The sequence below is a fragment of the Lampetra planeri genome, chromosome 13 (genome assembly GCF_965212315.1).
Source record: "Lampetra planeri chromosome 13, kcLamPlan1.2.h2, whole genome shotgun sequence".
Taxonomy (NCBI): domain Eukaryota; kingdom Metazoa; phylum Chordata; class Hyperoartia; order Petromyzontiformes; family Petromyzontidae; genus Lampetra; species Lampetra planeri.
In genome coordinates this window covers 9,747,018-9,761,602 of record NC_136119.1, presented here as the reverse complement: position 1 = coordinate 9,761,602, position 14,585 = coordinate 9,747,018, and the positions used below count along the sequence as shown (strand labels likewise).

The 14,585-nt window shown below is 42.7% G+C and overlaps 1 protein-coding gene across 1 annotated transcript in view; it reads right to left on the bottom strand.

Annotated features, from left to right (window-relative positions):
• LOC144722045 (ADAMTS-like protein 1) overlaps positions 1 to 14,585 on the bottom strand; it is a 142,758-nt gene that overhangs the window by 116,012 nt on the left and 12,161 nt on the right. The window contains exon 3 of the mRNA XM_078600124.1: positions 3,904 to 4,020. Coding sequence (XP_078456250.1) covers positions 3,904 to 4,020 — 117 coding nt within the window. The remainder of the gene's footprint in view (positions 1 to 3,903; positions 4,021 to 14,585) is intronic.

Here is a 14,585-nt window from a genome sequence, read left to right as displayed (position 1 = left end):
AAATTAAAATAAACCAAAGAGAATACCAGACTTGCACACGCTGTTGTTGCGCATGAAACGAGAGTGGTTTGCGGCATGCATCACTCGTGCGTAGTCCACTCTATTCGTTGTATTGGACATCGTGGTTGTTCGATACCCCTTCAACAATATCAAGGTATCATCCTCCTCGACTGACTGTATTCCCATCGACAGTTTGGTTAGTTGCAGAACAAGATATTTCTCTTTGCCTGCCATTGCTTTTTAGTGATCGACTTTGAAACGTCTGTCCATCATTTATCCCCCCCGCCCCCATTAAATTCCTTTAACCTTGGTAATCGCAAGAAAAATCATTGTTCTCATCTCGTATATTATTATTATTGGGTGATCTATAGTGCTGTCCACTTTGCACTATATGCATTTTCGCCCTCTGTTCAGCGACTTGCTAAAACAACAACAACAACAACAAAAATCAGGGCGTTTAACATCAGAATTTGCAGAACTCGTGCCATGAGTAATTGCGTAAGGGGAGAAACTGAATCGAGGTGGTAACAGCAGCTTCACTTGTCATTAACGTCATGTACAGACAGCCAGCCAAGCCCTGTCATGGGATATGAATGGCATATTCGCCTGGAGGTCAGCACATTCTTTAGCATCGGAATAACATGTTGGCTGTCTATGCAGGAACTTTGCTTGCTAAACTGATGGCAAGTAACATATCGCGCTTACTTCTGATACGAAACGCGGATGGACGTTAATAGGCCGTGAATAACGCACCACGTACATGCCACCCTAGCGCGTGCATACGCCTTGGAAATCGGTGGTAAAGCGAACAAAATAATGACAGCGGTGAAATGATGTTAAATAAATAAATAAACGCGCGTGTCGCTATTGTGTCGCTCGACACGGAATGTTGTTAACGCGCGTCGCCTGCGCGGACTCGTGCGTGGCGTGACGCCGATCAGAGGCCCTGACCGCGTGTTCGTGAGTGAACTTCGAAAAAAATCGTGACATTTGGTGCCGTGTAACCCGACTAAGAAAGTCGATGGATTAAAAGTTTTTTTTTTAGGACATTTACCACACCCACGCATTTTCATTTCAACACCATGATCCATCTTCTTGGTTCTTTCGGTAAAGTCACGTAGAATGGAAATAATAAAATAATGAATATTAAACATAATGAGATAATTCTCACGACGTTTCGGCCACAACGCAAGTAGCCGTCCTAAGGTGGAGAACAGGTCAGACTCTGTCTTGACAGACCTGCTCTCCACCTGAGGACGGCTACTTGCTTTGTGGCCGAAACGTCATGAGAATTATCTTATTTTTTATTATTTCCATTCTACGTGACTTTACCGAAAGAACCAATAAGATTAATCCCTGCAGTCACGAAAGCTTTAAATCACCATGATCCAGTTTAACACGTATGCTTTCGCTACCGATATTCATCATAATAAAGGTTTTTTGGGTTAGATCGCGTAAGTATAGATGTGTCGAAACCCTCCACCACCCGACACGGCCAATCAGTAAAAGATTTGTCACGTCAACAAAACGCCAAATAGTTACTACTTCATGACCCAGTTTGCTTTAAGCAAATGCCCTAGACATATAGACTCTCACGTAAATAAACATCACATACATATGTTATACACACACACACTTTAAAGAGTCACATGCTGCTCAATAAAAATGGGATTTATTTATCCCTCAAAATCCCTGACATTTTATAAACTGTTGCTACTTCAAATGTTGTACGCAGAATTTGTTTTCACTGATATAATAGACGTGTGATTTTTTACGAGGAGAGAATACGACATTTTAGTCAGCTGTTGCACCCCAGCCTGTAGACACTGTTATGGATAATCTATATATGAAAAAAAACTGATTCACCAACAAAGTTAAAGTTTGGATATTAAATCTAAGTTATGAAATATAAATATGGAACGTACGATACAATTCAAGAGGATACAACACAGTCAGTCGTTCGGCAGATTTCGTGCGTAGGGGAAGAGCGTGGGTACTGTAGCCTCTTACAAGACATTTGGCCAGCATTGAAAGAGTAGGCCAAATACCCTCTAGAAGGAATCTCTAGAGTGGGGCTTTCAAGAGCTCGTCTAGTATAGGGCTTTCCGTCATCAGCAGCGTGAGAGAGAAAAAGCAGGGCTGCCTCCTTACTCCATAATACCAAAGTACACCACCGAGGAAATGTAACGACTTAAATTTCGATTTAAAGCTTTCGTGACTGCAGGGATTCATCTTCTTGGTTCTTTCGGTAAAGTTATGTAGAATGGTAATAATAAAATAATAAAAATAAAACATAATAAAATAATTCTCAGGACGGCTGCTTGCGTTGTGGCCGAAACGTCGTGAGAATTATTTTATTATGTTTTATTTTTATTATTTTATTATTTCCATTCTACGTGACTTTACCGAAAGAACCAAGAGAAATGTATCGACCGTTTCGAGTCAACTTCTTTTTTCGTGCAGCTGATGTCGTCGGTGCAGAGCATCAACTACAATTTCACATTCAGGTGGTCAAGCCGGGAGCACCAGAGTGTCATCGCTGTGACGTCTCATTTGTATATCCATGGATCGGCCATTGCATCGTAACGTGTTGTTATGGTCTATTCCGGATGACCACAGTCGCACCGCCGAGTACGTGAAAGCTAACTAACTCGGCTTGGCTGAGCAAAGGTAAACAATGTACATGTACGCACATTCGAAAATTCGACCACGACCTCCAAGTACGTCACAGTTGCACTTTTTAAAGCCTCCTAGGCTAGGCAATCCCTCCAGCCTTACAGAGGAATGCAAAAATGCGTTTGGTATGTGTCGCTCGGAATTCCAAACAACAAGCAAAAACTGCGCTTCAGAATGATGTGCGCAAACTCACTTGCCCTCGAGTGCTTTCATTAGTCTGTGGGTGGTTTCTCACCTGCGGGATTTCGCATGCTGCGTTATGTTTTTCTTTGCTTTGTGCCGACGTTGTTTTAATACTGGCAAGGGGGCCGGAATGAGAGCATGGATCTCTTGGGGGCACCGCAGTTGTATGAAAACAAAGAACCCCCGTATAGCCTTCACGGCAAGTCGGGACAAGTGCTGTTAGCGAGCACCTACGAAGGCTGGCACCGCACACGAGAAGGGTGAGTGGTCAGCATCACGAGCTACACATCGCAGCAGGTACTCATTTGAGGCTGAGTCGACCTAGGGGAGGTCCAGGACCGATTCAGATAATCGTCACTGGTGTTGGCCGTGAGCGGGAATCGAACTCGGTTCGCTGGGTTCGTAGCGCAGCGTAGCGCTAACCGTTACACTACCGCTCCCCACTATGCGACAGGCCCACACACACAATTGCATGCATACCAACAACACGTACAGAGTTATTCCCCCCCCCCCCTTACAGTAGGTTAATGTCAATGGTTGTGGCTGCAGGGTGGAGTTTTTGTTAGTGGTAATAATTGAGAAGGACTAAGGCTGTTATTAAAGTAATTGCTGCAAAGCAGGTAATTTAGGTATGGATTTCATTCAAATCGCTTGCATTTTCTCTCGAACAGAAGAAAAAAAAACCACGTCCAACAAATATACGGATGAATTCATAGCAATGGCATCCCCACTCAAAACACTGTCAACATTCATGAATATTTCTCTCAGCGTGTAGAGCTCGAATGGAGAAAGTGGGCAGCAACCCAAAAATGGTTTGTGGATTTACATGCAAGTACCACTACCATACAGGCCATGTCATCAGTGGCCCCACATCGACGCACGAAACAGGGTGCCTGAGGTCAGATCTGGCTTTCGACACCTTTCTTCACCACATTGTGTCGAAGCCGAAGACACACGGACACCTGGACAACGTTGCCCCACCAGGTGTAAGTGGTACACACACACACACAAAAACAGCATGCTCTGCATTTATAAAGGACTGACCTGGCCATCTTGTCGGTAGATGAGTAGCTGCTCAGGGGTCTCCTCCAGCATGCTCTCCCCGCGGGTCAGGCTGAATTCGGGGACATACTCCAGCTCTTGCTCATAGGGACTCTGGGCCTGAGTCGGCAGATGGGAGGGCCAGTGGCAGGCGCGGTGGGACAGAGGGGAAAAGGTAGCAGAGTCGGGTTCGTTACTCGAACACAAACGTCACCGGTTTATATATATATGTGTGTGTGTGTGGCAGTGCCGCTTGACAAATCGCGCTCAGTCGAAAACCGACGGTGCTGCCGAGCGGGGTTAATAAGTGCACGCAAAATGTCGTGGCGTGTCTTTGAAATGAAACATTCAAACTGAAGTCGTTCGCGTGTCTAAAGCATTGCAATTGTTTGTTGCCAAGTGTAAATGCAATCATCCTTGTCTCGGCCTCGCTGTGCGCTGCGTCACCACTATACGAGTAGTTAACCTCGTGTTCAATAAACTTTCAGAGTCAGGGTGAACATCCGACTCCAACGAATTTAATGAATAGTACGATGGAAAATTGATGGAAAAACACAGCACAAAATACAGCATCTGTTAAAACTTGTAATATGAATACAATTCATGAACACTGCAGCATCATAACATTGTCTTAGATAACATGAATCTCAATAATAGGTCCTGGATGGACCAGGAACCTACATTAGCACTGAATATCTATACAACAAGAGAATAAGCTACTGTGTTAAATAAGGTCACTTTGTGTAATCACCATACTGCAGTCCAAATGTACAGCGCTGCACATAACACTGAACTGTGGATGAGATACTTCTTCATCCTTGCTCTCAAGAATGCATTAAAGTTACGTGGGCACAAGTCTGGCTTGACTAATCCAATTACAAATAACATTTACAATAATGCAAGTGGCAGGCTTCGTTGTTAACTAGGCCTCATATTTATCATAACAATTTAACAGCATTATAAAGGCATTCCCAGTATTAACACATAGGCTTTCGCGACCAATATCAGCCAACTTACAGTCAATGCTTCTTAAAGTCCCACAATGAACAGACGCACCCGTCTTCACTGAGACACTAATTGTGCCTCCATTTTGTACTCTTTGTAATGGCTGACACCCCTGCCTTGCCTCGTGGCTTTGAGACCCTTAACTCGTAACTTCCTGATCACGTGACCAAACTCAATACCATCATATCAGGAAGTTCCTGTGTAAACACACCCCCCATATCTGCCCTGGGTCAGAACATCTATTGCCTTTAATGTGAGGCAGTTTTCTACCATCACAGACTTGAAGAGTGAATCAATGTGGCAGACTGGGATCAACCACGACTTAATAAAAACGATGAATTATGAACTGCGTATGCATTATGTAACTGTATAAACAATTTTAATAACGTTAAGCCCATTGGCAATCCACTGCTGGATGAAAGCCACCCCATGTCAGTCGTGGGAGTGGGGGTGGGATTTGACCAGTGTATCTTGGAAGAAACTGTGCGCTTATGTAAAACTGTAATTGTACTAAGTATTAGCTTCATATAATGTTAACAAATAAACAAAAACATAACCTCTTGTGATCAGAAACATATCCAAGATGTCAGAGTTTAATTAATATAATGAAGCTAATAAGAACTACAGCGTCTATGTATGTTGAACTTTTTTCGCACCGTACATAGTATTATACCCAACAAACATTTGTCAGTTAGTATACACTGGTAATGATGGATTTTTAAAAAATAATGAATACATTTACCCAAGTCATTGCAAAATCACTCATGCATGCTGACTCATATTTGTAGGTTCGAAATATGAGCTAGCACCCAAGAAAATAAAAATCTATTTTATTTCTATCCTTTTAGGCGATTCAATTGTAAAATGAATTAACTTATACACGCGTAATCCATGTGATGTTGATTTGTTGACGTGTTTCTTTGGAATGCTTTGAGAAAACATTTATAGAGGAAAATTATGGGCTTCACGAGGGCCCTTAAATGTCAAACTGAGTATAATTTAAGACAAAGCTGCTGATGTGCAAATGTACCACTTGCTGGCACGAATGGTCTAATTTTATTGGAGACCGTTTGGCTAGGACATTTAATTTTCAATTCAAAGAAACTTTGCTTGTCAAGCAAAACATTCCGGGTACTCAGATACTTTCCTTGAATAGACTACTGTGTTTAATTTGTCCTGTAAATTGGATTCTTTCAATGGTTTTAAGTATTTATGGGAGTTTGGAAGACAACGGTAAAAGTATATCCATTAAGCACATGTTTTAGGGTTCAAATGTATCTCGGAGTATCCAAGAGACATACTCTGATATCTTTGACTGTGTGACTGTTGATGGAATTGCAATTCCTACATTTAACAACATCTTGCAAAACATTTATATGCAACTGGGAAACGTGTGTGTGCTGTGAATGAAAACTCAGCTGAGAAAATGTAGAGTTCGCCATGCAGACACTCCACCGTTCCCCTAGTTTCTCACAATCCCCGCATGTCAATGGCCCAAAACATTTTCATATTTCACGAACATACACCGATAGCAATATGTTGGCTCTCCACCGGGACATGGGGCCACATCCTTTCTCGACTGTGTATGCGTATCGACGACCAGAGCACAGACTACACAATCGAGAAATGGGTGGATGGGTGGGTGGGGGGGTCAAGTGAGCAGGGTCAAATGCATTAGGGAGGAAAGGTCAATGGCGGCAGTACAAATCCTATAAGCACCATTCACTGCCACTGCGAGTGGCTGAGGTTTGCTTGGGGCCCATGGATCCTGATGGGAGGCGAGTGCTGTATTCTTAGGTTTTTTCGGTAAAGTCACGTAGGTAAAAAAATTAAAATTAATAAAAGTAAAATAAAAATAAAATAAAAATCACGACGTTTCACGATAGCTGTATCACTTGATACAGCTATCGTGCTGTGACGGTTCCACCTGAAGACGGAAGCTTGTGTTGCCTCCGAAACGTCGTGATTTTTATTTTATTTTTTATTTTACTTTTATTAATTTTAATTTTTTTACCTACGTGACTTTACCGAAAAAACCTAAGAATATGTATCCTTGCAGTCACGAAAGCTTCAAATCTAGGCGAGTGCTGCTCATGGGGTCTAATCGCCAGCTTTGGGGGTCACTTGAGGAAGCACCTGCACAAGGAGCAGCACCATTATTAATGGCATCCTGTCTTGTGCAACAACACTTTGCGCCGAGGAGGCCGAACGGGCGGAATACAACCAGGGTGCCATCGAAAGGGGGACATTTCCTTACAGCACCGGCAGGGAATTAAAAAGTGACCGACGTCCGATCGTGAACAGGTGGCGCCGCGGCAAACCCGCCCGCACCTCGGCATGGTGTGCGCACGTGGGATAAGACGAGACTAAAACGTTATCGCAGCCGTGGCCCTGGCGGAATGCCTGCGTGCGCAGACTGTGAAAAACGTTCGAGAAAAAAAAAGGTGAGGTATCAAATCTGTCGTGCGCAATGATAGAACACCCCCGTTGAAAACGCGTCCGCGGAGATTTGCGGTGTAAAGTCAAGTTCCATCTGCAGGGTTCATTTGTTTAGCTCCCTCGACCATTTTTGATGTTGGATACATGTGCATGTCACGTCACGTGCGCCGGCCTGGTTTGTTTTTTTGACACATTTTAAGCTCCAGTCTGAGCCATTAGAGAAATAAACTGGTCAGCTCCTGGGACAGTATTGTTTTTCAAAATATATATATATTTTTTCTTCAGCCAGCCATCTATATGCCACGGATTTTAGCAAAAATAAACCCTTACGATCATGATGTATCACTAAAATTTGGTTTAGCAAAACAAGGCTCTTTTTTAACCCAGCAGCACAAACATCAAATGAACTTTGAAATGAATGGCACAGAACATAAACAAGCCACTGTTGTAAGCATCTATCAGTTGCTATGAGAAATGGGTCTAGTAATTCTACATCATAGACTGAATAATGTAAAAGTAACACATTCTCCCAGCATATATATTGTCAGTGCGTCTGTTTGCTTTCCCAATTGCAGCAATTTCATCTTCTAATTTTGTAAACGTGTGCATTAAATGTCCATTAAACATCAAATCAATGAACATATCCACCAATAAAACCTCCGTATACAGTTATTCCACGACACAAAAATGAATCTGATAAAGCACCCAGGGGCACCAACAAAATCGCAAGAACAGGGCTCCCTCCGCCAAAAGCCGCTGAGCAACGCACGCCTGGTAAAAGTCCTGGAACTTCGTCAAATAAAAAATTAGGCGCGCTTCCCAGCTGTACATAATACCCCAGGTTTAATAATGTATGGTTCATAAAGCAACTGGCCTTTTCACATTAACTTTTTGTCTTACTACTGGCACGACATCTGGCCAGGGGAGTTTGGTTGAGTCCCTCCATCCTGTAACCTCCCACCTCCCACTGTCCCACTGCCCTCCCACCCTCATCACAGAAGCCAAGAATGTTTGGCATGAGGATTAGACAAAATGGGGCCTCAATGCACTTCACTCCACACATGATTTACTTTAGGATTCCCTTTCTTTTCGCTATTGTGTTGCTTCTCTAACGCACCTGTGCGCAAGCCCAAGCCAATGCTGTATGATCAATGACAGCTCTTTTCTAAGCACATGTACAGGCTGCTCGGCGTATATTAGGATCGCATGCTTGGTAAAACAGCAGTCATCTGTAGGCATGTGGGAAAGCGGGGAAAGAAAAAAAGTGAGGACGCAAAAAATATTCTCATCAAGTTTCCATTTTAACAGCGGTATTGAAAATGTTTAAATATACCCTGGTGGGATGCACATGGGGGATTTGGCAGTAATATAGTCTTACATTAAATTTATTTTGGTAAAACTAATATATAGATTTTAAGTGGCTGGATGGTTAACATTCTCACGATTTAGGTAGATTGTGAAAAAAAAACAAGTAGACCGGTCCAGTCGTCTAGGCATGTGGCATTTTCTGTGGAGTTCGTCGTTCAGTATTTTCTGTGTGGTATTACGAACGCACATGTAATGCTAAGGATGCTTTGACATCATCCACGACAGTGAGGTCTTTGTTTTCTAATATTGGAGCACAAAAGTCAGATATGAAAAGTGAAAATGAATCACTTTTTATTGAGATTATTAAATACCTTAATGGGCTCTCTACTAGTAAATAAAGCTCCCTTCATTTAACATATTTGTTATATACCATTACACATTGTAATTATTATGGCATAAACATCATTAATGTTCTTGAAAAAAACATTTCCAACTATCCTGATTCATGGAAACTACCATGTTATTCATTATGAACCAGTGCAACAGTTGAATAAGAAGACGTGCGGCAAATACAACTACATTATTTAAATATTATCTGAGCATCTTGAAATATTTGGCATTGGGTTTTTTTGCATAAATCTTAAGTGGTGTTAAGCCAAACACAGGAATGATAACTCATCCAAGTGACCCTTTTTTCATGCGCACACATTAGCAATTTGTAAATAAAAGACATTTTATTGGATGCGATCATACGATCAAGTATTTCCACTGGTGATCAGTAAACTATTAAATACAACTTTGGCGCCCGTCAACTGAAAAGGGCAAGTTTCAGTTTGATCTTAATTTAACTTGCCAGCCGGAGAAAACCCGAGCCACAGCACTGGCCGGGTGGGCACAGCAACAGCGGGGTTGCACAGCTTGCAATCGGGAGGTTGTGATCAAATCTCAGCTGGGGGTTGACTCTTCATCCCTCCGGGGGTGGATAAAATGAGTGCCACTTTGTGGGAAAGTCGACAGTGATTGTCCTCTGGGAAGACCGCCCCCCCACCCACCCCCCTCCCACCACCTCCCCCCCCACTATCGCCATAGCAGTGAGTTATTTCCACTACTGGCGCAGGGCTGTAAGCGGGAGACGAATGCCACCCTACGCTCATTTGAACGGGAAACCGGTGAGATTTATGCAATTTGATTGTTACGGCCGAGCGGCGTGTGGGAATACTGGTGGGCATGCGTCAATCTGGAAAAAGTAAGCTCGCAAATGATATTGACATTAGCCACTCTTTACTAGCCTCGCTAACTTTAAAAAAGCCATGCTAAATTAAAACTGATGTCAGATTCAAACATCTTCTTGGTTATTTCGGTAAAGTCACGTAGAAGGGAAGTAATAAAATAATAAAAATAAAACATAACGCAAGCAGCCGTCCTCACCTGAGGACGGCTGCTTGCGTTGTGGCCGAAACGTCGTGAGAATTATTTTATTATGTTTTATTTTTATTATTTTATTACTTCCCTTCTACGTGACTTTACCGAAAGAACCAAGAAGATGAATCCCTGCAGTCACGAAAGCTTTAAATCAGATTCAAACAGTTGCGGGATGAATGGTAAGCACAACCCATACCAGAGAAACTTGAAAAAGAACCAACGTTTTTTAATGCGCGCGTGTGCGTGCGTGTGTTCCGCAATGCGTAAAATATTCACACGTTTGCCCAACTGAAAGTGCCGGTGATACGGATGAGCATTTAAACGCGAAATACCGACAGGGATAAAAGTAAAAAGCTTGTTTGCGATCTGAGATCGGGGCTCGATGCGAGGGAGGAGAGGAAGGTGAGAGAGGTGGGTGTGCAGGTGGGGGGCTGTCAGCGACTCGGTCACCGCACGAACTGGATTTTCTGTCACGCGACGAGCGGACAGTCCCGGTGGGGAGACGTTGGGGGGTGGGGGGGGTCACGGGCAAGCGAGCGAGTGACCCCACGGCTTGATAGATGTGCGATAAGCATCCGGTGACTACAGCGTCTCTCAGCATGCTCACACTCGCCTTTCCGCCCTCTCGAACGGTGTTTGCGGTTGCCTGCTACTAACGGCTGGCACGCAATTTTCTCCTTTTGCGTCGCTCACATCGATAACAAACACAACATTCGCAACGAGAAGTAGCTTTTACGCCGGATAAATGCAAGCAATGCTTTGTGTAAAGCGTACGACTGTGATTACATTAAAATGCATTGGGTATTTTCAGGTTATGCACAAATCATAACCGAAGCTTGCATATCTGTGAAGCGTGTTGTTGTTGTTTATGACTATGAATGCTACAATTGCAGCTGAGCTACTTAGCCAACCAAAATATACGAATAATGTTGAGCAGCTTTGTTAAATAAGATTGGAATGAGTAATAATGCTCAGCATGAAATTTTCCTTCTGTTTCTGTGCTATGAATATTAAAAGTGAGGCTTGACAGACAATTAAATGAGCACATCAGCAATCACACTTAATCTTTCTTTCGGTCCGTTTAAGAATCACAAAATGCTCATCACCGTGACAATGAATCGATGGATGACGGAGACAAGTTGATTGATGGATGCATGAACGTCATCGAAGTGGAAATACAAGATTGCAAACTCGACTCGACAAATCGCAAAGGCGCTGCTTTGCAATGGTCAATGTGACGACGCTTTGGTGAGCCTGACTCACTCACCGTGCGCTCACCTAACGAGCACAAGTTTTGCAAAAAAGGAAACTTCTTAAGCAAAATGTTCACCATGAAAACGCCAAAACGAGAATGTTTAAACAGCTGTAATGCTTTGCCTCTGGCCTGCTCATTGAAGCTACTGCATTGAAAATTGCGATACACCACATTTCAAGACTTGCAAGAACATTAAAAAAAATGTTCATTTGCAGTGACGAAGAGAGAGAGAGAGAGACACAGAAAAAAATACCCCAACACGCACACGCGCAGGAGCATGCGCACGCATCGCTTTGTGCGCGCTTGACGCAAACGCTCACTGCAGACACGTGTGTCTGTCACTGCCATCAATATTATCACGGCTGGCGGGTGTTATTTTGTTCTGGGGCAAAGCACGTCTTGCATCGCCTCCGTCGTCCATGTCTGCGCCGATGTCGCCTCCAAGGGAGGTGCAGATATGGGTCCCAAAGTCTGCGCGTAAGAGTTATTTTCGCAGGTTTTTTTTTTTGTCGTGATAACAAACCTTAACCAGCCTTCAGACGAATGACTTCCTTTTTACATTAACGTGCTACTACAGGGCCATCCATTTACAGACACCCCAGATATAGATTGTTTTTTTTGTTGACCCTCTTGCATTCACCTCAACAGGTGATTGAATCTTGTGAAAGTGATAGCTCTACGTCTTACAGAGGAGGATGGTCAAATATTGCATAGGTGTGTTGAGATTGGTGGGAGACGTAAAGACGCTAAACAATAATGTTGTTTGCTCTATACTTAAATTTATTTCTATTATTTGCGTTGGGTATCTGTCAATGGATCAACCTGTCTACATGTGCTATTATATTCTGATCCAATTAAGGTGTCGAATTCATCTGTGACGTCTCATGGAGATGCTACAAATGAATATTATCACTTTGTTGAAAATCAACAGTTGTTGCACTAAGGATAACATGGACCTGTCAGAGTAATGTGGAATGTCCACTCCTGAACAAGTGGAGATGATTCCCCGAGCTTAACTTTAACATGAGCAGGAAAATATGAATGTTTGTTGATGACGAAGTTCCAGGATTTGGTTATTCACTCGGTTCTAATGTGGAGTTTTGTTTGTAGCATTTCAAAGTGAAGAAGTACAAAACAGCGAATTTGTGCGCATATTCTTGGAAAGCCGACAGCATGTGACACAATGTAAAAGTGCAGTTGCAGGAGTGAGCATCCATCTTGCTCACAGACACAGTTTATAACCCTCCAGCCACATGCTTCCCCCGCCCCCCCAATACTCCCAATTCCCAAAAGGTCAGCTCCACTTTCATGTGCACGCACAACCCTCCTTTACTGGGCGTCCCGCAAATTGTCAGGGGCTGACACTGCCCGGCCATCCTGATGCCTTCCAGATTCCGAGGCCGCATTCACCTGGGACTTATATTGCGCTGCCGTCGATGACCTTATTCGCAACGGGTGCCAGGTTTAATAGGTTTTGTTTTTTTTACCATATTTCCACACTCTCCGTATTTGTGCAGGAAATTAGGTCACTGTTAAGTACAGTGATATCAAACGCTGGGCAGGAGGAGGAGGTTTATTTGGGCTAGAAGATTGTGGCACGAGGCATCTGGAGTCTTCTTTGTTGTTTCCTCCTCGTATGCGTGGGCTGTCTCTGGGTCGGACCATTTTCCCATGAGCTAAATACCACTTGATGCAGTAATTTTAGCGGTGACGGTCCCAACTAAAACCCAAGTTAAAAAGAAACTATCTATACATCCCACTGACGGACCCACCTGAAAAAGGTCTTAAACAAGGTCTGGGCATTCTAGATTTGAAGCATTCGTGACTGCAAGGATTCATATTCTTAGGTTTTTTTCGGTAAAGTCACGTAGGTAAAAAAATGAAAATTAATAAAAGTAAAATAAAAAATAAAATAAAAATCACGACGTTTCGGAAGCAACACAAGCTTCCGGAAACTTTACCGAAAAAACCTAAGAATAAGGTGTGGGCAGTGATAATATTCCTGTTTTTACTGATAAACAAACGTTTAAAAAAAATCTAGCTTGGTAAGTTGAACTGTTAGGCAATCTCCACATGTCTGGCTGAAGTTGACAGAATCTATACTTTCCCTCAGACGCATAGCCCCCCCCCCTCTCAAATTTTAAATACACAAACACAAAATTGCTTCTGCAATACATTTCATACATCCCATGGGCCGATATATAACCCTTGAGCTACACCCATTTCAAACCTTTTAAAACAGTCTGCCTCAGCAGCAGACCATGCGCTTTCCCACCTGATGACGGACGCTTGTGTTGCGCCCGAAACGTCGTGATTGATTTTATTTTCTACCCACGTGACTTTACCGAAAGAACCAAAGAGTATGGATTCCTGCAGTCACGAAAGCTTCAAATCAAGATTGATACATAAATATATAAATAAAAATGTACAACCCAATAAACTTAAACGCTAAGTAATTTGATCATCGCATTTTGAAAGCGATTACATCATCTGAACGATTACATGCAAAACACTTTCCCGAATCTGATGCTTAATGTATTTTAAAACTCCCATGCAGCGCACGAAACTAAAAGTGCTGCCCACTCAGTTACTTACATTGATACTCTTACGTTTTTTTCGGTAAAGTCACGTAGGTAAAAAATACAATTAATAAAAGTAAAATAAAAATCACGACGTTTCGGAGGCAACACAAGCTTCCGTCTTCAGGTGGAACCGTCACAGCACGATTGCTGCTGTATCACTTACTTTATACAGCTATCGTGCTGTGATGGTTCCACTTGAAGACGGAAGCTTGTGTTGCTTCCGAAACGTCGTGATTTTTATTTAACTTTTATTAATTTTAATTTCATTTTTTACCTACGTGACTTTACCGAAAAAACCTAAGAGTATGAATTGTTGCAGTCACGAAAGCTTCAAATCTGAATTACTTCCATTGACGTCCACTGATGGGCATTGATACAAATGTGAAAATTGCCACTCCCGTGGGAGATGTCAATATCTCCCATTGGACAGTCGCTGCTGACTTCCCACGTGGTGTAACTCAGTTGGTTAACCCCGAGAGATGTAATGGCACGAGTTGAGCCAAAACCAGCACTTTAGCCACAATGCTACAGCATGATTCTATGCAAAAAAAAATCACACGTGTGAATGTGCATACAATGAGTACATATTCAAGTAGTACGTACAAAAAAATTCGATTTAAAGCTTTTGTGACTGCAGGGATTCATCTTCTTGGTTATTTCGGTAAAGTCACGTA